The following is a 23,704-nucleotide window of genomic DNA, read 5'->3' as shown; positions in this document are numbered from 1 at the left end:
TTGCCTCAATCCCGCTTCCAGGCCATTCACGACATCATACAGGACCTCAAATGATTCCCTATAACCACAGTAAGGAGTTGCTTAAAACTCTGCATCTTGCACATATGTAATGCAACATGTGAGGCTCAGACTCAGACCTCGCCAAGCTTGGCTAGCATTGGTGTATCAACCGAGCAGGCACAGTCTAGACATGGTGATTACCATTCCACCGGAGGTTCTCAAGTCTCTTCACTGGTGGCTCGACCTGCACTTGGTGTGTGCAGGGGTTGCGTTTTCCAAACCTTGTCCATCCCTATGTCTGACCACACACGCCTCGGCCATGGGGTAGGGGGCACACCTTGGGGAGCACAGAACTCGGGGCCTCTGGTCTCAGGAGGAACTGATGCTTCACATCAATGTAAGGAAGCTCAGGGCAGTCTGACTGACATGTCAGTCCTTTCAGCCTCTCCTGGAGGGCAAATGCATATCGGCCCTGACAGACAATACAACAGTGATGTTTTAGATCAGGGGTCGGCAATGTTTGGCATGCGGCTCGCCAGGGTAAGCACCCTGGCGGGCCGGGCCAGTTTATTTACCTGCTGACGCGGCAGGTTCGGCCGATCGTGGCCCCCACTGGCCGCGGTTCGCCGTCCCGGGCCAATGGGGGCGGCGGGAAGCACTGGCTGCGGCTTCCCGCCGCCCCCATTGGCCCGGGACAGCGAACCGTGGCCAGAGGGGGCCGCGATCGGCCGAACCTGCCGCGTCAGCAGGTAAATAAACTGGCCCGGCCCGCCAGGGTGCTCTACCCTGGCAAGCCGCGTGCCAAACGTTGCCGACCCCTGTTTTAGATCAACAGATGGGGGGAGCACACTCCTCTCCCCTGTGTCAGGAAGCCCTCAAGCTCTGGGAGTTCTGCATAGCACACTCCATGCTTTTGGAAGTGTCCTGTCTTCCAGGGTCACAAAATGACCTAGCAGACCACCTCAGCAGGTCGTTTCACAATCACAAGTGGTCTGTCGTGGTTGAACCTGCTACAGCTCACATACTCAGACCCCATTAGAGAGGTTCTTCTGGGTAGCAGAACACCTTCAACTAGAGTGACTTACTTAGCCAAGTGGAAGAGTTTTGCGATTTGGTGCTCGCAGAGTCGTATCCCTCCAGCACAATCATCGGTCACCTTTATCTTGGACTACCTCCTAAAGCTGAAACAGCAGGGCTTGTCTCACTCCTCAGTAAAGGTTCACCTGGCTGCCATCTCAGCTTTTCACCCAAGAGAGCATGGACGCACCATCTTCAGTAATGAAATGGTGCGGCGGTTCCTCAAGGGGTCGGACAGATTATATCCTCATATTCAGCAGCCCACCTCCCACGTGGGACCTCAACTAGGTACTCTCGAGGCTGATGGGGCCCCCATTCGAGCCCCTAGCGACCTGTTCCCTTCTCTACCTTTCCTACAAGGTGGCCTTTTTGGTTACAATAACATCAGCCAGAAGGGTGTCCGAGCTCAAGGCTCTCACATCCCACCCCCCCATATACCATTTCTTACAAAGATAAGGTGCAACTGCGACCTCACCCGGTGTTCCTTCTGAAGGTGGTCTCGAATTTCCATGCCAATTAAGACATAGTCCTTCCGGTCTTTTTCCCGAAACCCCATGCCAATAGCCGCGAGCAGAGCTCCTTTCCTTGGATGTGCGGCATGCATTGGCTTTTTATGTTGAACAAATAAGCAGTTCCGCAAGTCAAATCAGCTATTTGTTGCGGTAGCGGACAGGATGAAAGGCCTCCCAGTGTTCACACAAAGGATATCGTCGTGGATCCGGGTTTGCTACGATCTCGCAAAGGTCCCTCCCCCCGCTCTGACTGCACGCTCCACCAGAGTTCAGGCATCTTCGTCGGCCTTCCTGGCCCTGGTACCAATCCAGGAGATATGTAGAGCAGCTATGTGGTCTTCAGTCCACACCTTCATTTGACATTACTCAATCACCCAGCACGCCAGGGACGATGCAGTGTTCAACCGGGCTGTGATTTAATCAGCGATTCCATAAACTCCAACCCCACCTCCTAAGTAAGGCTTGGGAGTCACCTAATTGTAATCGATATGAGCAAGCACTCGAAGAAGAAAAAATGGTTATTCACCTTCTCATAACTGTTGTTCTTTGAGATGTGTTGCTCATATCCATTCCAACCCCACCTGCCTTCCCCTCTGTCGGAGTATCCTGCAAGAAGGAACTGGAGAGGCGGCGGGTCGGCAGGGCCCTACATGTGGTGCCATGAAGGCGCGATTCCAGGGGGCTCCAGAGCCGATCCAATGGATGCTGCTAAGGGAAAAACCTTCTGGTGAACTGTGCACGCGACATGCACACACATAATTGGAATGAATGTGAGCAACACATCTCGAAGAACAAGTTATGAGAAGGTGAGTAAACATTTTATTTCCTGTCTTCTGGGTGGTTGTCTTCTGTTGTGCTTCACCTGCCTCTCTAAAGTCAACTCCCAGTGACGTTGCCATCTCTGAGCTTGCTGCTTGTTGCCTCTTTCAGGTTTGCTGGTGCTTTCACACTACGACAGCGGATGTTGAATTTTGTACAGAATATCCAGTATTATATGATGTTTGAAGTGATGGAACCTACATGGCATATCCTTGAGAAAAACTTGAAATCGGTGAGTTTAGTGATTTGACCGGTGGCCAGTTGGACAAGAGTCCCAAGTCACCGAACTGTTACTCTTATCCCTTTTGTTTAAGAAAAAATCAGATTTCAGTTACTTAAAGTAAATATTTAAATGTACTGTTCTCCGGAAAACAGTTACTGTATTCCCCACACTTACTGCGCCAGAAGAGATTGTTGGGAATTCTTTAAGTGCTGTTCCTGTGGTGATAACATCAGAAGCCTGACAGTGCTTCTGCCTAGAAAGGAAAGAGACTTATGGAGGGGCAGCTAAGGGAAGATACCGGATCCAGACAAGAGTTTTCCAGAAGGACACTTGTCTTACTCCCCATTATTTTATTGCCTTCTTAGAAGTCTAGATTGGAGTGACTTTCCCTAGTAATGTTGTCCCTTGGCATGTGGCTGTTCCAGTGATTGAAGTTTACAATGCTAGTTTGATTTTTGTATGTGTTTGTGCACCAGAACCTGCTAGGAGAATAGTTAACTCCTGCAGAAGAGTTTGCAACACACAATTTTGGGTGTGGGAGACCCACAAAAGTAGCTCTTTTTCTTTCCAAAATTTATTCCTCCAGAGGCTGTTGCTGTGCAGGCAGACACAGGGCTAAAATTGTTGGTCTCACCACACTACAGTAGTGCTGACTCTTCTTCTTCACTTTCCAGCTTTATTATTAGTAAAGGCTTTTCCTCTCTTAGAACCACACTTTTCTCTGTGCTCCAGCTCCTGCTTACACCACCATGTGACATGGTGCCAGCAGTGGCTGGATCCCATCTACCAAGAGAGAAGAAAATAACAGGAACAGAAGAAAGATTGCAACTCCTTTGCATGAGGGGAGAATGGTCCCAGAGTACTGGGATGCAAAGGTTTTAGACATACCCAGGAATCACTGATGCAGAGCTTTGGCTGACTCTCTGACTGTGACTATGACTAATCATCTCTCTGAATTCTTTTGTATGTTCACTCCACTCTCCCTGAGGGTCCAGAGGACTAGACTTTTGGTCAGGAAGGTTGGGTGACATATACATTGCTTTTGTTATGACAGTCAGTTATGAAACAGAATCATCGTAATCACTAATTTGCTATTAAAGGCATGATACAGTCTTGTAAGGGAATTGTCAGCAAGGGCTTAGACCTCCCCAAGCATCTGGGAAAAATTTCCATTGATTTCAATAAGGCATATATTGCACTACATGTATGGAGCACAGAACTGGCTCTTAATCACACTTTGGGACTGTTTGGGCCAGTTTTTCCCTACCTGGTATTCCATGAATTAGGATCACTGAGATTTAGAAATTACGGGAAACGGCAGCTCCTTTCAGGCTGATGTTCTGCGTTGTGCCAATCTACCCCCGTTTTCACCAAGTTGACTGTCATAAAAAAGAGCTCTGAAATGGAAAAGGAACCCCTTGGCATAAGGAAAGATAGAACCAACATATCTGACTCATCGGGGAATGGGGTTTATCCCTATTCCATTCTAGTTCTGGGAAAGGTTGTGCTTTTGACCCTTGTTGGCTCTGGGAAGTGTAAGCAGATGTCTTGGATGTGTTTGCTATAATACCCTTGTCATGACTCAGTTTGTGTTCTTAATCTCTGCACATCTTGAGTCAGCGTAGAGTTTTATCTGAATGTAAACTTGTTAAAACTTGAAGCCATATCAGTTGAGATGACTAAAAACTTGTAAAACCCTACAGAAACAGTTCTCAATCTCATTTTGTTCCCATAATGTATTTCCTGTCTGAGTTTAACCTTATATTTTAAGCACTATGATCTTCTCAATATCTCATAGCAATTTTACTTTTTCTTTTTCCATTAATTTATTTCATATCACTAACGATATTTTAAATCTCTGGTAGCAGGTTAGTGTAAGGAACTGGTTGATGTGTTGTTTATTGTTGTGTTTTCCTATAACAGGCTTCCAATATTGATGATGTCCTGAGCCACCATACCAGCTTTCTGGATAACTGTCTAAAGGACTGCATGCTAACAAATCCTGAGCTGCTGAAGATCTTTTCCAAGCTGATGTCTGTTTGTGTCATGTTCACAAACTGTATGCAGGTATGGGGCCTCCCAGCATGCACCACAGTGTTTGCAGCTGCTCAAAATGCCACTTCCCTCTTCTCACAGTGCCATTTCTTTTGACTTGCCCCTCTCTCCTCCCTCTGAAATACTTTGCTTCTTTCACTGGCCTCTCCTGTTCTTGTGAGCAGCCTCTTTAGCTTTCTTTTTACTATTCTGACAGCTGCTTTGGCAAGAAGATGATGACTGAAACATCCTAGGGAAAGTTTGATTTTATGTTCTTCTTCCAAGAATACTGATGGAGTTTAGTACTGATGAGAATTGACTCGTAGTGCTTGTTAAGAATATAAAAATGGCCATACTCAGTCAGATCAATGGTCCATTTAGTCCAATATCCTGTCTTCCGCTAAAATAACAGGAGTACTTGTGGCACCTTAGAGACTAACAAATTTATTAGAGCATAAGCTTTCGTGGGCTACAACCCACTTCTTCGGATGCCCACGAAAGCTTATGCTCTAATAAACAAGTACTCCTGTTATTTTTGCGGATACAGACTAACACGGCTGCTACTCTGAAACCTGTCTTCCGCTAGTGGCCACTACCAGATGCTTCAGAGGAAATGAACAGCATAGGGCAATTACTGAGTGAACCATCCCCTGTCATCTAGTCCCATCTTCTGCCAGTCAGATACTTTAGGGACATCCAGAGCAGGAGGTTGCATCCCTGACTATCTTGGCTACTATCCATCGATGGACCTATCCTCCATGAACTTACCTAATTATTTTTTGAACCCACTTCTATTTTTGACCTTCACATCGTTCCATGACTACGAGTTCCACTGGTGGACTGAATATTGTGTGAACAAATACTTCCTTTTGTTTGTTTGAAACCTGATGCCTATTAATTTAATTGGATGACCCCCTTGTTTATGTGTTCTGTGAAGGGGTAAATAACACTTTCTTATTCATTTTCTTCACATCATTCATGATTTTATTGTCCTCTATAATACTCCCTTCAGTTGTCTCTCTTCTAAGCTGAATAGTCTTTTTAACTTCTCCTAATATGGAAGCTGTTCAATACCACCAATCCTTTTTTGTTGCCTTTCTCTGTACCTTTTCCAATTCTAATAGATCTTTTTTGAGATGGGGCAGCCAGAACTGCATGCAGTATTCAAGGCATGGTCGTACCATGGATTTATATAGTGGCATTGTGCTATTTACTGTTTTGTTCCTATCCCTTTCTAATGGTTCATAACATTCTGTTGGCTTTTTTGACTGCTGATGCACACTGACTAACCACAATAACTCCAGGATCTCTCTCTGGAGTGGTAACAGCTGATTTAGACCCCATCGTTTGGTATGTATAGATGAGATTATATTTCCTAATGCGCATTACTTTACATTTATCAACACTGAATTTCATCTGCTATTTTGTTGCCTAGTTACCCAGTTTTGTGAGACCCCTTTGTAACTCTTCGCAGTTTGCTTTGGACTTAATTATCTTGACTAATTTAGTATCATCTGCAAACTTTGCCACCTCGCTGTTTACCCTTTTTCTCAGATCATTTTATGAATATGTTGAACAGCACTGGTCCCAGTAAAGATCATTGGGGAACCTGCTATTTACTTCTTTCCTTTCTGAAAACTGACCATTTATTCCCATCTTTTGTCTCCTGTCTTTTAACCAGTTACTGATCAATGAGAAGTCCTTCCTTCTTATCCCATGACTGCTTATTTTGCTTAAGATCCTTTGTTGAGGGACCTTGTCAAAGGTTTTCTGAAACGCCAAGTACACTATATCCACTGGATCATCCTTGTCCACATTTGTTGGCATCCTCATAGAATTCTAATAGATTGGTGAGGCGTGATTTCCCTTTACAAAGGCTGTGTTGACTCTTCCCCAGCATATCGAGTTCATCTGTGTGCCTGATAATTTTATTCTTTTCTATAGTTTCAACCAGTTTGCCTTGTACTGCAGTTAGGCTTACCAGCCTATAGTTGCCAGGATTGCCGCTAGAGCCTTTTTTAAAAATTGGCATTACATTAGCTATCCTCCAGTTATCTGGTACATAACCTGACTTAAATGATGGGTTACATACCCGTTAGTATTTCTGCCATTTCATATTTGAATCCTTTTAGAACTCTTGGGTGAATTCCATCTGGTCCTTGTGACTTTTTACTGTTTAATTTTATCAGTTTGTTCCACAGTCTTCTCTATTGACACCTCAGTCTGGGACAGTTCCTCAGATTTGTCATCTATGCCTGATTGGTTGGAAGAGTCGGCAGACTGGCTGTTAAGCCCAGCAGCAGCAGCAGTAGCATTCAATGGCTGCTCAAAGCATTCACCCACAGCTGCAATAGTTCCTGCATCTGTTTGTTCCCAGCCTTGTTCTAGTCCCATTCCTCCTTGAACCCAGCCTTCTAACCTAGTGGTTAGAACAGGAGTTGGTAGTCAGGAATATTCAGGTGTGCATTGTGCAAGTTCCCTGTATATCTCTGTCATTGCATCTCTGCTCTAACCCTCAGCACCCCAGGCTCTTCCTTTCTGTCCTCTTCCCCCAAACTCTGCCAGAGCACCACTGTACTGATCTGCAGCACCCTTTACTGTTCAGTCGTGGGCACCCCTAATGCATCTCAATCCTGACCTGTAATACAGTTGTGTCTGCCTGTCATGACCCAGCACTGGTGTCTCATGCAAAATGATGTTTTGTTTTAGTGATGTATGGGCAGTCTGATGGGAGACACCAGCTTCATCGCTGCCTTAACCAGGGTTTGATCGCATGTACCCCGCTGCTATGGAAGAAGGCTTTTGTGAACTATTGAAGCTCTAAAGTCCTGCCCGAATTACAACCAATTCTTATGCTTCATTTTAACTATAGAAATGTGGCTTAACATTTACAATGTTTTATCATCCACTCTTCCCACAGAGATTTACCCAAAGCATGAAGCTGAATAATGAAATGGGCCGGCTTACGTTAGAGCACGGAACGATGTTGGGCCCACCAACAGAGCAGGAGCGTGCCGAGGAAGTTGTGAAGAAGCAGCTAACTAATAAAGTAAGGCACCCACTTTTCAGAATATTTATATACTTGTTCTTAACTGGCTAATTCTTCCTTCCAGACAGCACCTTGGAAGTCCGGTTTCTCTTTCTTTCTACCTTTCTTCCATTGCACTGAAAAAGCCATAGAGGTACTTCACAATCATCCAGCCAGCAGCGTGTGCTGTTCCCATTTGGTAACAAGGAGGGAATAAGTGTTCTTTAAACTAACCAGCCAGGCTCCTTTTAAGTGTGAACTTAAAAGTTTGTGTAAATAAATACACTCAAAACATTCCTCAAAGAACGGCTTCATTCTGAGAAATGGCCCCTCAAGGTTCCATGTCTGTGATGTCCTTACACATGCCTTTAGTGAATTCAGAACAAATGTGCTCAGGTTACCAGAGAAAAAAAAATATTTTTCTAACGGCTAGCACTACAAGCTCAGCCAAGGCTCTGACAGTCAGGCTGAGCTTTTTTCTTCTCAGGGATGGTTATCATTCATAGAGGTCCTGCAAGCTTCCAGTGACAGCCATGCAGCTCTGTTGTCTTCAGTGGGTTTGCATTGCTGTAACTGACTGGAACTTAATACACAATTCTGATGCTAGAGGAAAGGAAGAGAATCCAGCTTTCTGTCAATCTTACCCCTACAGAGCCAGCCCAGTCAACAGATAAAAAAGCACTGAATGCTTACTTTGGTCACTAAAGTCAGCAGATCTGCCTCTCCATACACACATGGAGTGGGTCTGCTGGGTAAGGGCCACTTCTACACAGCAACTGTTTAGTGCAGATCCTTGCTGAGATACAGAATGCTTACAGACTCAGAATTACAAATCTACGCATACTTCAGAACAACACATTTCCACTAATGCTTACCTTCTCATTTCACCGCAAGTGTTCTTCTTTGAGCGCTTGCACACATACATTCCACTCTTGGTGTGTGTGTGCCCAGTGCAAAATCGCCAGAAATTTTTCCCTCAGTGGTACCCGCTGGGGAAGCTTGAGCACCCTTTGCTGCCACATACCACTAGCATCGGTAAAAAGCACCTAGCCAACCCCGTGCCCTCTCAGCTTCTTTTTGCCAACCATGATGGTCTCTGGAACTACTTGCATTTGCAAGTTCTCACAGTTGATTTTGTTCTTTATATATTGTAAATAATTAGTCACTAGTAGTAAAATTACTAGTGTTTAGTCAGTCAGTTAGATTTTCTGTGTTTATCTGCTTTTCCATCAATCCCTGGTGCCAAGAGATGCCTTGGTCACTGTGCTTCAAGCCCTGTGTTTCCTATAATAAGTCTATGCTCTTGAGCAACCCACAGTCAAGTTGCTTGAAGTGCCTTGGGGAAGCTCATACGGGGACCTTTGCAAAATTTGCAAGGGCTTTAAGCCTCAAACAAAAAAAGATCAGGAAGCCTGGCTAAAGTTTCTGCTCATGGAGGAGGCACCGAGACCTCCATCTGAGCCAGCCAGTCAGAATCAGCACTGAGTGCTTTGGCATCCTACCATGTCAGAGTCCTGGCACCAATCCTAGTGCCTAGGAAGAGGCATAAAAAGCAGACTGCTGAAAGGGGGCAATCCACAGCAATGAAGTCTGCCAGGCATGGGGATCAGAGTAAATTGCACTCTAAACCCAAGCACTCCTCTGCCTTGGTACCACCGAAGCCAGCACCTATGTAGGTACTGTTGAGTCCGGAGCCAGAAGAGGCTCCCACATCTGCAGCACAGCACCATACCGACACTCTCGGTACCGACTGTGACAGAGGTGTTTGCAGCTGCTAGTGATCTCTTGCTGTCAGTACCGGTGTCACTGGCAGTACAAGAGTCGTCGCTTTCAGTGCTGGCGGACACGGGTGAACTGGCTGGATCATTACAACGCGTGGTACTGGACCAGTCTCACATACCCATGACAGCTTGCCCTTCGATATCATCAAAGGGGAAACCGACGATGCTGGCCTCACTGCAGATCTCTCCACCTTTGCACTGATAGCTAGCACAGTCAGGAGCTGCACTCCCATGGCCACTGGAATGAGAGTTGACCTCTTCTGAGTCAGAGATTGGGCCATACTCTTCCCAGTTTCAAAGCTGCTCTTGTTACTCCTCCAGACATTTCTACCCTTCGATGGTTCCAGTCACAGGAGCACCATTGAGTGGTTGGCCAGGAGGTCACTGGGGTCCTACGCCAGTCTAGAGGCCCTTTTGGAACCTGTGGGGTTTTCCTCTAGTTTCCAGGACGCATTCCAGGCACTTCTATTTGGTGGCCTCGGAAAGGTGTCCTGCACCTTCCCACTGGGCAGCACCTCTTCCCGATTCTGGTACTGAGCCCAGTACCAGACTCCAAAAATAGGTTCAACAGGACCTCCTAGATAAAGAAGGGAAGGAAGAGCATCCACAACCAGTGCTGGCCTCCCTGTCCTCCTCTCCTGACAAGGCAGTCTCAGTCGAGGGCATTTTGCCTCCCCCAGATGACTATAAAGCTCACCAAGAGTTGTTAATGAGTGTAGTCTTAAATCTGAGCATACAGATGGAGGTAGTAAAAGAATCCTCCCACAGCCTGGAAGGGTTTCTACTCCTGTTATTTCCTAATCCCGACAGCCAAGGGGAGGTCTCAGATCTATTTTAGATCTGCATCAACTTAACAACTATTTCAAAAAGAGAAAGTTCTGCATGGTCACCATTGCATCCCAGGGACTGGTTCGCCACCCTTGATTTAAGAGATGCCTCCTTCTATGCCTCAATGTACTGAGGGCACAGAAGGTTCCTCAGGTTTGTAGTGAAGCAGTCACATTACCAGTTCACTGTGCTTCCATTTGGCCTGTCTGCAGTTCCTCGGGTATTCCCAATATGTATGGCCATAGTGGCAGTGTTCCTGAGGAGATTAGGAGTGCAGGCCTACCCTTATCTGAATGACTGACTAGTCAAGGGTCGGTCCAGGACTCTGGTTGTGTCCAGTGTTTGACTCATCCAATCAGCATTCAAGGCCAAATCTACCCTTTTGTCTGGTACAGAGGATAGTGTTTATTGGTGTGTGTTGGACTCTATCCAGGCCAGGGTGTCCCCCCCCCACCCCCCCCAAGTTACAATTCCAATCGGTCCAATCTCTGGTTACACACCTCAAATGTCATCCCATCATAACAGCCCGAAACTGTATAAGGTTCCTGAGCTGCATGGTTTCGTGCCCATAAGTGGTACAACATGTGAGACTGTATCTCAGACCTTTCCAGACTTGGCTGGTCTCAGTGTACTTGCCAAGCCATCTTTCTCTGGACATTGTATTCACAGTTCCTTCCCAGGTTCTTGTTTCTCTGAATTGGTGGTCTTCATCCACCCTCGACCGTCAATGACTCTGGTCTCAGACGCGTCAGTGCTAGGATAGTGAGCTCACTTGGGGCCCCTCAGAACTCAAGGTCTTTGGTCATTGACAAAGATTTTTCTTCATATCAACATTAGAGAGCTCAGAGTGGTTAGTCTTGCCTGTCAGTCATTCCTGCCTCATATCAGAAGGAGAAACCTATTTGTTCTGACAGACAACACCGCAGCCATGTTTTACCTCCACAGGAAGGGAGGCGCTCTCATATCCCTCCTTTTTCAGGAAGCAGTTCATCTATAGGAATTTTGTATAGCCCATTCAGTCTACCTTGATGCCTCTTATCTTCCAGGGGTGCAGAACGAGTTAGCCGATCACCTGAGCAGGTCTTTCTTTAGTCATCACGAGTGGTCTGTTTGCCTGGATGTAGCCAGAGGCATTTTCAAGCAGTGGGGGACTTCCCAGACAGACCTATATGTGAACAAGTACGACAGAAAATGTCACCAATTCTTCTCCTTTCAAGGCTGCCGTCTGGGTTCCATTGCAGACACCTTCCTGCTACCCTGGACAGTAAAGCTTTATTATGCTTTACCCCCAATTCCACTTGGCATGGCCACGCCAATACTGGTTCTCCACATCTCTTAGTGATGACTCCAGTTTTACTTCCATTGCACCTGGATTTGATCTCTCAAATAGATAACAGATAAAAAGATAATGCAGACAGAAATCCAGCAACAGACTGGGGGCTATCCAGTTTATTGCACCCAATGCAGCATGTATGGTTACCTGCCCTATGGGCAGGTGGCATATGTGTGCATTCGGTGCAAGGAGCTCCTGGCCCTCAGAAACCGTGTATGGGCTTTGGAGACCAGAGTGGCTGAACTGGAGGAGCTAAGGGAGACAGAGAGGTTCATAGATGAGACTTTCCGGGACATAGTAGAACAGTCCCACCCCCAGTCTGACAGCCTCTGTGCTGTTGAAGAGGATGAAAGTCTCAGGGAAGGAGAACATCCAACTGGAGCAGAGGGAAGTGATCCCATAGTTGGGACCCTCCTTCCAGATGATGATGTGGTATCCTCTCGCACTGAGGATACCTCTCTGGGGGAAGGAACTCCAGTTATTAGGAAGAGACAGGTATTGGGCGATTCGATCATTAGAAACATAGATAGCTGAGTTTGCGATGACTGGGAGAACCGCATGGTGACTTGCCTGCCTGGTGCAAAGGTTGCGGATCTCTTGAGACATCTAGATAGACTTAGGTGTAGTGCTGGGGAGAAGCCGGTGGTCGTGGTACATGTAGGTACCAATGACATAGGGAATGATATGAGAGAGGTCCTGGAGGCCAAATTTAGGCTGCTAGGTAAGAGATTGACGTCCAGGATCTCCATGATAGCATTCTCTGAAATGCTTCCAGTTCCACGTGCCGGTCCAGTTAGACAGGCAGAACTGTAGGGCCTCAATGCATGGATGAGACAATAGTATAGGGAGGAGGGGTTTAGGTTTATTAGGAACTGGGGAAACTTTTGGGAAAGGGGGAGCCTATACAGGAAGGATGGACTCCACCTAAAGCAAAGCGGAACCAGACTGCTGGCACTTAAAATTAAAAAGATCGTAGAGCAGTTTTTAAACTAAGGGCTGGAGGAAAGCCGACAGGTGCGGAGGAGCACGTGGTTCGGACAGAGACATCCTTTAGGGAAGGATCTATTAATGGAGATTCTCTGTCCTAGTAAGGAGGAGAGGATGGAAGATGATAAAATACAGATAGGATCTGATGAGAAACAGTCAAATGAAAAAAGTCCCATCCAATTACATTATATAATGGCAGACAGCTAAAAAGTGACAAGTTTTTAAAATGCTTATATATAAATGCTAGAAGTCTAAATAATAAGATGAGTGAACTAGAGTGCCTCATATTAAATGAGGATATTGATATAATAGGCATCACAGAAACTTGGTGGAATGAGGATAATCAATGGGACACAGTAATACCAGGGTACAAAATATATCCGAAGGACAGAACAGGTCATGCTGGTGGGGGAGTGGCACTATATGTGAAAGAAAGCATAGAATCAAACGAAGAAAGAATCTTAAATGAACCAAACTGTACCATAGAATCTCTATGGATAGTAATTCCATGCTCTAATAATAAGAATATAACAGTAGGGATATATTACCAACCACCTGACCAGGATGGTGATAGTGACTGTGAAATGCTCAGGGAGATTAGAGAGGCTATTAAAATAAAAAGCTCAATAATAACTGGGGGATTTCAACTATCCCCATATTGACTGGGTACATGTCACCTCAGGACGGGATGGAGAGATAGTTTCTTGACACCTTAAATGACTGCTTTTTAGAGCAGCTAGTCCTGGAACCCACAAGAGGAGAGGCAAGTCTTGATTTAGTCCTAAGTGGAGCACAAGAACTGGTCCAAGAGGTGAATATAGCTGGACCCGCTTGGTAATAGTGACCATAATATAATTAAATTTAACATCCCTATGGTGGGGAAAACACCACTGCAGCCCAACATTGTAGCATTTAATTTCAGAAAGGAGGACCACACAAAAAAGAGGAAGTTAAACAGAAATTAAAAGGTACAGCGCCAAAAATGAAATCCCTGAAAGCTGCATAGAAACTTTTTAGACACCTTAATAGAGGCTCAACTTAAAAATATACACCAAATTAAAAAAACCGTAAGAGAACCAAAAAAGTGCCACTGTGGCTAAACAATTAAGTAAAAGAAGCAGTGCAAGGCAAAAAGGCATCCTTTAAAAAATGGAAGTTATATCATAGAATATCAGGGTTGGAAGGGACCTCAGGAGGTCATCTAGTCCAACCCCCTGCTCAAAGCAGGACCAATCCCCAACTAATATCCTAGTGAGGAAAATAGAAAGGAGCATAAATTCTGGCAAATGAAGTGTAAAAATATAATTAGGAAGGCCAAAAAAAGAATTTGAAGAACAGCTAGCCAAAGACTCAAAAAAAAAATAGCAAAAAAAAAAATTGTAAGTACATCAGAAGCAGGAAGCCTGCTAAATAACCAGTGGGGCCACAGGACAATCAACATGCTAAAGGAGTACTCAAGGACGAGAAGGCCATTGCAGAGAAACTAAATAAATTCTTTGCATCAGTCTTCACGGCAGAGGATGTGAGGGAGATTCCCAAACCTGAGCCCTTCTTTTTAGGTGACAAATCTGAGGAACTGTCCCAGATTGAGGTGTCATTAGAGGTTTTGGGACAAATTGATAAACTAAACAGTAATAAGTCACCAGGACCAGATGATATTCACCCAAGAGTTCTGAAGGAACTCAAATGTGAAATTGCAGAACTACTAACTGTAGTCTGTAACCTATCATTTAAATCAGCTTCCGTACCAAATGACCGGAGGATAGCTAATGTGATGCCAACTTTTAAAAAGTGCTCCAGAGGTGAGCCTGGCAATTACAGGCTGGTAAGCCTGACTTCAGTATCGAGCAAACTGGTTGAAGCTATAATAAAGAACAAAATTGTCATACACATAGATGAACATAATTTACTGGGGAAGAGTCAACATGGTTTTTGTAAATGGTGAGGCATGATCTCCCATCTACTAGAATTCTTTGAGGAGGTCAACAAGTATGTGGACAAAGGGGTTATAGTGTACTTAGATTTTCAGAAAGCTTTTGACAAGGTCCCTTGCCAAAGGCTCTTAAGCAAAGTAAGCTGTCATAGGATAAGAGGGAAGGTCCTCTCGTGGATTGGTAACTGGTTAAAAGATAGGAAACAAAGGGTAGGAATATGGTCAGTTTTCAGAATGGAGAGAGGCAAATAGTGTTGTCCCCCAGGGGTCTGTACTGGGACCGGTCCTATTCAACATATTCATAAATGATCTGGAAAAAGGGGTAAACAGTGAAGTGACAAAATTTGCAGATGATACAAAACTACTCAAGACATTTAAGTCCCAGGCAGACTGTGAAGAGCTACAAAAGGATCTCTCAAAATTGGGTGATTGGGCAACAAAATGGCAGATGAAATTCAATGTTGATAAATGCAAAGTAATGCATATTGGAAAACACAATCCCAGTTATACATATAAAATGATGGGGTCTAAATTAGCTGTTACCACTCAAGAAAGAGATCTTGGTGTCATTGTGAATAGTTCTCTGAATACATCCTCTCAATGTGCAGCGGCAGTTAAAAAAGCAAACGATGTTGGACATAATTAAGAAAGGGATAGATAATAAGACAGAAAATATCATATTGCTTCTATATAAATCCATGGTACGCCCACATCTTGAATACTGCGTGCAGATTTGGTCGCCCCATCTCAAAAAGGATATATTGGAATTGGAAAAGGTTCAGAAAAGGGCAGATGATTAGGGGTATGGAACAGCTTCCGTATGAGGAGAGATTAATACAACTGGGACTTTTCAGCTTGGAAAAGAGACGACTAAGGGGAGATATGATAGAGGTCTATAAAATCATGACTGATGTGGAGAAAGTAAATAAGGAAGTGTTATTTACTCCTCATAACACAAGAACCAGGGGTCACCAAATGAAATTAATAGGCATCAGGTTTAAAACAAACAAAAGGAAGTATTTTTTTCACACAATGCACAGTCAGTCTGCGGAACTCTTTGCCAGAGGATGTTGTGAAAGCCAAGACTAAAACAGGGTTCAGAAAAGAACTAGATAAGTTCATGCAGGATAGGTCAATCAATGGCTATTAGCCAGGATGGGCAGGGATGGTGTCCTTAACCTCTGTGTGCCAGAAGCTGGGATTGGGCGACAGGGGATGGATCACTTGATGATCTGTTCTGTTCATTCCCTCTGGGGCACCTGGCATTGGCCACTGTCGGAAGACAGGATACTGGGCTAGATAGACCTTTGGTCTGAACCAGTATGGCTGCTCTTACGTTCTTATGTAATACCACAGTCAGCTGCTCCCCCCCACCCCCACTCCGAACCTGTGTTCCCTTCATTTAACAACCTAGAAGCTCCATGGCTAAATTCCAGAGAACAAGCTTGCTTGGAGCAAGTTCGCAAAGCTTTACTAAGCAGTAGAAAGCCCTCCACTAAGCAGGGCCACCTACCTGTCAAAATGGAAGCGGTTCTTAGTCTTGGCTTCCCAAACCGGAGTCTTGCCAATGCATTCGTCCATCCAACATATACTCAATTATTTGCTGCACCTGAAATAGCAAGGCGTAGCAATTTCCTCTATCAAGGTTCACCTGGCAGCAATATCAGCTTTCCACACTTGTGTGGATAACTGTTCCGTTTTTTCAAATGACATGACAGATTCCTTAAAGGCCTTGAAAGGTTGTCTCCCTCCCTTGGGACTAGAGCAGAAGTGGGCAAACTATGGCCCGTGGGCCACATCCGGCCTGCGGGGCCGTGCTGCCCAGCCTCTGAGCTCCCGGCCGGATTTAAAAGCTCAGGGGCAGATTTACAAGCGAACACAGGGTGCCCTGGCACGGGCCCCCCAACAACAGGGGGACCCAGGGCCGGGCACTTGGGCAGCTCAGCACCGGTGCACCCCCCGCAGGGAGGAGGGGCTGCACTGCGGGGGCAGGGAAGCAGGCGGGTGGTGTGGCAGGCGGGAGCACGGGGAACGTGGCCGGAGGACTCAGGAGGAGCACCGGGCGGCCGCACAGCCAGCCGGAGAGAAGCGGCGCTTTAAAGGGGAAACCGCCGCTTCTCTCCGGCTGCACAGCTGCCCCTGCTCCTCCTGAGTCCTCCGCCCATGTTCACAGGGCCACATTCTGAAAGAGGCAGAGGGCGGGGTGGATAGGGGTTGGGGTCCCAGGGCGGCGGTTAGGGGCAGGGAGTCCTGGGAGGGGGCGGTCAGGGGACAGGGAAGGGGGGTTAGATGGGGGTGGGGTCCCAGGGGGCGGTTAGGGGCGGGAATGGGGCGGTCAGGGGACAAGGAGCAAGGGGCGTTGGATGGGTCGAGGGTTCTGAGGGGGGCAGTCGGGGTGGGAAGAGGGAGGGGGCAGATAGGGGGTGGGGGGCAGGCTGTTTGGGAGGGCACAGCCTTCCCTACCCAGCCCTCCATACCGTTTCGCAACCCCAATGTGGCCCTCGGGCCAAAAAGTTTGCCCACCCCTGGACTAGAGCCTGGTCTTGTCTAAATTTATAGGACCACTGTTTGACCTTTTAGCAGTGTTCTCCTTACTATACCTCTCTTGGAAGGTGGCTTTTCTAATTGCCATCACTTCTGCCAGAAGAGTCTTGGAACTCCATGCCCTGGTCTTCTTTAAAGATAATGTATATTTACACCCTTATCTGAGTTTCCTTTGTAAAGCAGTTTCAAATTTTCGTAGCAATCAAGCAGTCTACTTTCCTGTGTTATACCCAAAACCTCACAGAAATAGGAATCAACGACTACACACACTGGATGTTACATGAGCTCTAGACTTCTACATAGACAGGACTAAACCATTTCAGTGGTCCATCCAACTGTTCACAGAGGATTTTGTCTTGGATAACTTCATGTATCCGCGCTTGTTATGAACAGGTAGGCATTTTGCCACCAAGTAACCTTACTACTCATTCCACAAGATCTCAAGCATCCTTAGCGGTGTTCTTCGTGCGAATCCCTATCCAAGACATTTGTAAAGCAGCAAGCTGGTCATCGGTGCACACTTTCTCCTCCCATTACACCGTCCATCACCTATTACTCTAGGGATGATGCCAAATTTGGTTAAGCTGTATGTATGTGAACTCTGATCCCTCCAGCTTTATTACTGCTTGGGGGTCACCAAGAGTGGAATGCACGTGTGCAAGCACTTGATGAAGAAAAGACGGTTATTAACCTTTTGTAATTCTTGTTCTTCAAGATGTGTTGCACATGTCTATTCCATGATCTACCCTCCTACCCCTCTATGTCGGAGTTTCTGGAAAGAAGGAACTGAGGGGGGCGCAGGGTCAGCTAAGCGTTTTATAGCAGTGCACGGCAGCAGAGGGTGCTGCCCTAATAGGTACCACTGAGGGGAAAATTTCTGGCAACTGCATGGGACGCACAGGCACTAAGAGTGGAATGGACCAAGTGCAACACATCTTGAACAACAACAGTTACAAAAGATTAGTAAGTGTTTTTTCATGTCATTTTTCTTCTTCCTCTGGTTTAATGAGAGCGCTGACCCTGCTAAACATATACATTGTTACCCAACTGCAGCAGAATTGTGTTGCTTACAGCAAACATTGGTCTTATTACTTAGTTCTGAACTGTTTTCATCAAGGGCAGTGGGGGCTAACGCGTGGGCTGTGTGTGGCTCAGGTTCTTTCACATCTCCAAAGTAGTATCTCGTGGTGAATGAGCCAGTTGGAGTGTAGACTGTTAGACCCTTTCCAGCCCATCCCTTTTAGGGCTAGGACACCTGACTTTGTTCGTTTCCTTTCTGTGTATATGTATACTAAGTAACTTCTCTCACCCTGCAGCTCATAATCTGCTTTCTGCTAGGCCAGTGGTTCTCAAACTTTTGTACTGCTGACCCCTTTCACACAGCAAGCCTCTGAATGCGACCCCCCTTATAAATTATAAACACTTTTTTTATATATTTAACACCATTATAAATGCTGGAGGCAAAGCGGGGTTTGGGGTGGAGGCTGACAGCTCGCGACCCCCGAGGTAATAATCTCGCGACCCCCTGAGGGGTCCCGACCCCCAGTTTGAGAACCCCTGTGCTAGGCTGACACACCATTCCTGCAGACAGCCACTAGGGGGCCACTAAAGAGCAGTGCTGTGTAAATGCTTGCAGGTGGTCTGCTGGACATTCCCTGCCTGTGCTTCTTTGCCTCGTGAACTTGTCTCGTGTACAGCAGCACATAGCATTTGAAAACAAGCCACCCACAGGATGCTTCTGATCATAGTGCCTGTGCTGAAATACTATAGAGATCAGTTAAACCCATGCTACTACTGAAGATAAGAAATGCTCTTAATGTTTATTATTGAGAAGGGAGATATGTCATCAGTGCCAGGCTTTGATCGGGCATGTTCTAGAGGCAGAATAACACAACTCTAGCAGGGTCCATTTCAGGCCCTTGGATTGTGTCCCAGACCAGCAGGGCAAGTTTTTTAAACCCCCAGGGCATGATGTCTTCTCAGCGTCAGTACCTTGCCCAGGGAGCATGCTCTAGGCCTGGGTCTCGCAGCATACCTGAGGGGCAGTATATAGAATTAATTTCACAACTGTTCATCCTGTTTTGTGTGCCGCATGAGAAAAGGTGTGTCTGGGATGGAGCAGTTTTGAAATTTTGTGTCAGTATTCTTTCATAGAAACAGTCGTTGGAAAAAAGAAAAGAGACAGTCCTTGTACAGTATGTGTCTGGTTGACACACAGAACCACTCTCACTTACTGTGGCCTCCTCTTGATAGCTTTTAGCAGAGCATGCAGACGCCTTCCAACTAACATCTGGCTTTGAGGCAACTGTCAACAAGTTTGACAGCAATTTCTCAACACATCTCCTGGACCTTCTGGATAAGCTGAGCGTGTACAGCACCAATGACTGTGAGCACAGCATGATCAACATCATCTACAGGTGAGCAGAGTGGAACTGTCTCCTAGTAGCACAGGAAGGAAAGAGTCCAACTCTAGACCAGGCTGAAGTTTGTTCTTTATTCCTTTTTTGTTGTATCATGGCAGCCAGCTGTCCTATCAGTGTAACACTGAAATAGCAAGAAGCTTTAGTCAGTAGTTCAGCAAATAGCTTTTTTAAATGTACTTTTGCAAGACATAAAGTTGGGGAAATGGGGGGTTCTTTTTTAAGCTATTGAAAATCTGACTTTGTAAATGATGCTAGCCTCACTGTATTTGGTCATAGCCTTGTCCTGTGTCACTGAAATGACTATACTTCTTGGGAAACTGACCTACCACTCCACGCCTCAGTTTCTCCATCTCCAAGATGGGGATAATAGTGCTGCCTTTGAAAGGTTTTGAGATCTACAGATGAACAGCTGCTATAAAAGTGCCAGGTATTATTTATTAGTAACACTGGGTCTTTAAGCTCTCTCCGCAGCTACGTTGCAACATGGCGTGAAATGTGTAGGGCCTGCTGAGGCACTGCCAGTTTCTCATCCCCGTGGAGTATGCACTGGGAAAATCCTTCTCAGTTGAGGCTTGGGTGAAGTGCATCAAACAGAAGTGCCTCTCGCTCTATGCACTCCTGCCAGTATATTTTTTTTCCCAGAGGAACTGAGACTGTTGTTGCTGTTGATGTCCACTGGTGGCAAGCCATTTACAGTACTGGGCTGGGCTTATTTTTTATGAGAGAAGATTAAAATTAAATGAAATTCAAATATGTTAATATCTGGAAATGCACAGCTAAGGCACCAAACAACTGTAGGGTTAAGGGGATGAGTGAGGATGGAGTGGGGCAGAGAGACTTGGCATTCCTAATTTGGTGTGCCACAGGAGGAAAAGCAGTGGAGTTACAGTCTAGGATACTTACCAGCTTGGATTTAAAAGCATGGAAATGTTCCTTGTATTAACATTTCTAAGTTGAAATAGCTGCAGTTACAGAATTGATGGGGAGGTGTGAGATGCACAGCCCCAGTGGGCCATAGGCTGTAGCTTTGGTTCACAAAGCAAGAATCCTTATTTTAAAGTGTATAGTCTTGTTTTTTCCCTTGAGGAGACAGTGTGTTTATTGCACATAGAAGTAATTTTAAATGGCTAGTAGTAGCTTGTAACCAAAATATATAATACCCGTTTGTTACCCAGAGACCCTTCCTAAAACACAGTGCTTTGCTTGATGTTTCAGAATCATTTTTCCCTAACAATAGTTGAGACTTGGATTAGTAACATTCAGTTTTATAGCATAGTCCAGACTGGAGGTTGGGAGATCTGGGATCTTTTCCCAGTTCTGCCACTGACTTGCTATTTGGACTAGTGCAAGTCATGCCAGCCTTCTGTGCCTCAGTTTCTCCATTCGTAAAATGGGGCTAATGCTGCCTATCTTCCTTTGTAAAGTACTTTGAAAGTTCCAGACAAAAAGCCTTACAACTTGCTTTTATGGCATATTTGTGATGATTCTGTTTTAAACACAGGTAAACGCAGAAAAGTCTCCCAGAATCAACATTTTCATTAACAAAAAATCCAATTTTGGCAAACTCTGATTTTCTGAAATTCCAATATGCTCCCACCCCTGAGCCATTTAGATAACTGAAATTTACCTCTATAAGGTCTCCCATAAGTACACTGTAAATCATAAATAATGGTAATTATGGTAACTGGTGAATTTTAGGTGTATGCCTGGGAATCTCTCATTTTTACTATGGAATTTTGAAACCCTTGAATAGCATTTGAAGCCTGTTACCACTTCTCTCTGTTTTCACACTTCTGGGCCATTTGTGGGAAGACTATTGAACATGTGTTTGCTTTCCCCTAGGCTGGATTTTAATGGATTCTACACAGAGCGGCTGGAGCATATTTCTGCACAGAGGAGTCAGAAAGTAGTTTCCGAAGCTCCCCTTCTTCACAGGGTCGTTGTAGCCACCCAATGAAGCTTTTATGTTACATATTTTAGATGCTGCACCTTTCGCATCAGAATACAGTACTCTTGCCCAGTTGTATCTGTGAGTAGTTTGCACTTTAAACTCCATAAAAGCTATAAAACAACAGTTGTCTAATAAGATAGTGTTTGAGCTTCTGAAATCTAAACATGGAAAGGATTTTGTCACTTCTGAGATACTTTTGTTAACTTTTTTACCAAATATTAAAACTGTGTGTGTTGTATAATATATAAAGAAATAAAACATCAGAATTATTTGGTCTCTGTTATCCTGAATTTACAGCTCACTTCAGTCATTCTGGGTAACTAAAACTTGGTCATCTTATGTAGTTCTGCTAATGCATAGATTGAGCTGTAAGGTGGTTCCGTGTTGTGATTTAGGGCTTGAAGAAAGCTCGCTGAAGCCCAGGGGAGTCCCCCATGACTTAAGTTTGGATCCAGGCCCTTTTTCAATGTCTGTCTTCGATTGTGGCATAAATGCCAGAGCTGTGCAAATAACAGACTTTTCAGTTCACTGACCAAACTGAAAAATGGGAAGAGAAATTCACTTTCAGATGACCTGAAACAAATTTTTGGTTTTTGGCAAACTGGATTTTTTTTCTTTTGGATTAAACTAAACTTTTCGTTCCATTTTTAGTTCAAACTTTTTAAATGAAATTGAAGTAAAATTCAAAACAAAAAGTCATTTTGAATTTTTGACCAAAATAGTTCAGTGAATGCCACATAAGTTTGCAAATGTTTTGGTTGACATGAATCTGCATTTTTCATTGGGTGGGGATGGGGGGAGAGGTTTGTCTGAAATATTTTTCCCGGGTCTAATGGAATCAGAACATCTGTCTGAGGCTCAATCCACTCATTATTCAAGTAAGTAATGTTGGGAGGAGTGACCCAGAGAAATGACAGAGCTCATCACCTCCATCCCTTACTACTCAGGATTGCACATTGAGGGGCTCCAGTTATCTAGGCCTTTGTCAGCTCTGCAAGACACTGTGGGCATGCACTCCACATAGGGCTGCTCCTCGGGACTGTTTGTGTATGCCATGTGCAGGCAGCTGCCTAAGCATGGCAAACACAAGGCTGCCTGCAGTGTTTAAAGAGCCCTTATGGCTCTGTGGGTTTGCACTGGAGTTGTTTTTCAGGTGTAACTCGGGGTGTTGGATTTGACCTGTAGAACCCTATATGGTTTTGGTTCTGGGTACATATTCCCATTTCCACAGAACCCAGATGTGGTGACCTTCAGGACATTTTATTTTTCTGGGATGGTCTAACAAGGGGAGGCTGTTTTTCCTCACAATAGGTTCATTAGTTGAATAATTGATGGCTCTGACTGCAGCCTGAGGCTTATAGGAACCATCACTTCCATCACCAGATTATCAACACGTTCATTAAACTTTTGATCATACACTTTCTGGCATGGATGCCTTTTTGAGCATGCTAGTGGGAAGGGGAGGATAATAAAAGCCAAGCTGATGGAGAGTTAAGGGTGCTGTACAGAGACAGACATGTCTGGCCCCTCTCATAGTGATATCCACCCCACATGGTGGCACCCAGCTGGTACGCAGAACAAAGTTGTTTAAATCCCCCTATGCAGTCAATATCAGGGCAGTTTATTGTAATACAGCACATAATACTTACAGCAAAAGGTCCCCTCTGCAGTGCTATCAGGCTGGCTCTCCAGCTGGGTCTTGGGGACCATCTCTGGCAATGTCTCTACCTGGGTCTGTGGCTCAGGGTTGGACATGCCAAAGATCTTGGTTGTCTGAGGGTATCTCCTCACTGGCGCATGTGGTCAACTGGGTGCCTTCCGATGGTGCAGGAATATACATTTCATTGTGGCCTCCCTGGCAAAACTCCAGTCCAGCTCCTCCTAGTGTATGTACTGGGAGCGTTACTGAGGCTGTTGTTTTTGTAATTCTGCTGGAGCTCCTTTGCTTTGTTGCGACACTAGTCTATGTCCTAGGAGTGCCCCACTCCCACATGTGCAGTGATAGCCACTCATCTCTCTTCACATTCCACTGACTCTTGTTAAAATGGGACTTGATGTGCTCATCTCCCCAGGGAGACAAGGAAATCCAGGACTTCTAGATAGGAGCACATGAAAGCACAGGACATGGCTGCTATAATGGACTCCATGCATGTGAACTTGCTACGAACTCGAATTGCGAAGGGGGCACACTTGGGCTGCACGCCAGCATTTAAATGGGAAGGTGACATCCA

General features: G+C 45.3%; 1 protein-coding gene across 1 annotated transcript in view; it reads left to right on the top strand.

Moving 5' to 3' along the window:
- TUBGCP2 (tubulin gamma complex component 2) overlaps positions 1-21,680 on the top strand; it is a 90,284-nt gene extending 68,604 nt beyond the window's left edge. Inside the window, exons 14-18 of the mRNA XM_065407949.1 lie at positions 2,520-2,640; positions 4,555-4,698; positions 7,586-7,714; positions 19,353-19,516; positions 21,365-21,680. Coding sequence (XP_065264021.1) covers positions 2,520-2,640; positions 4,555-4,698; positions 7,586-7,714; positions 19,353-19,516; positions 21,365-21,479 — 673 coding nt within the window. The 3' untranslated portion in view covers positions 21,480-21,680. The remainder of the gene's footprint in view (positions 1-2,519; positions 2,641-4,554; positions 4,699-7,585; positions 7,715-19,352; positions 19,517-21,364) is intronic.
- The last annotated feature ends 2,024 nt before the right edge of the window (positions 21,681-23,704 follow it).

This window comes from Emys orbicularis, chromosome 7 (assembly GCF_028017835.1).
Source record: "Emys orbicularis isolate rEmyOrb1 chromosome 7, rEmyOrb1.hap1, whole genome shotgun sequence".
Classification (NCBI taxonomy): Eukaryota; Metazoa; Chordata; order Testudines; family Emydidae; genus Emys; species Emys orbicularis.
Note: the sequence above shows the minus strand (reverse complement) of the source record. Positions and strands in the feature narration are given on the sequence as shown.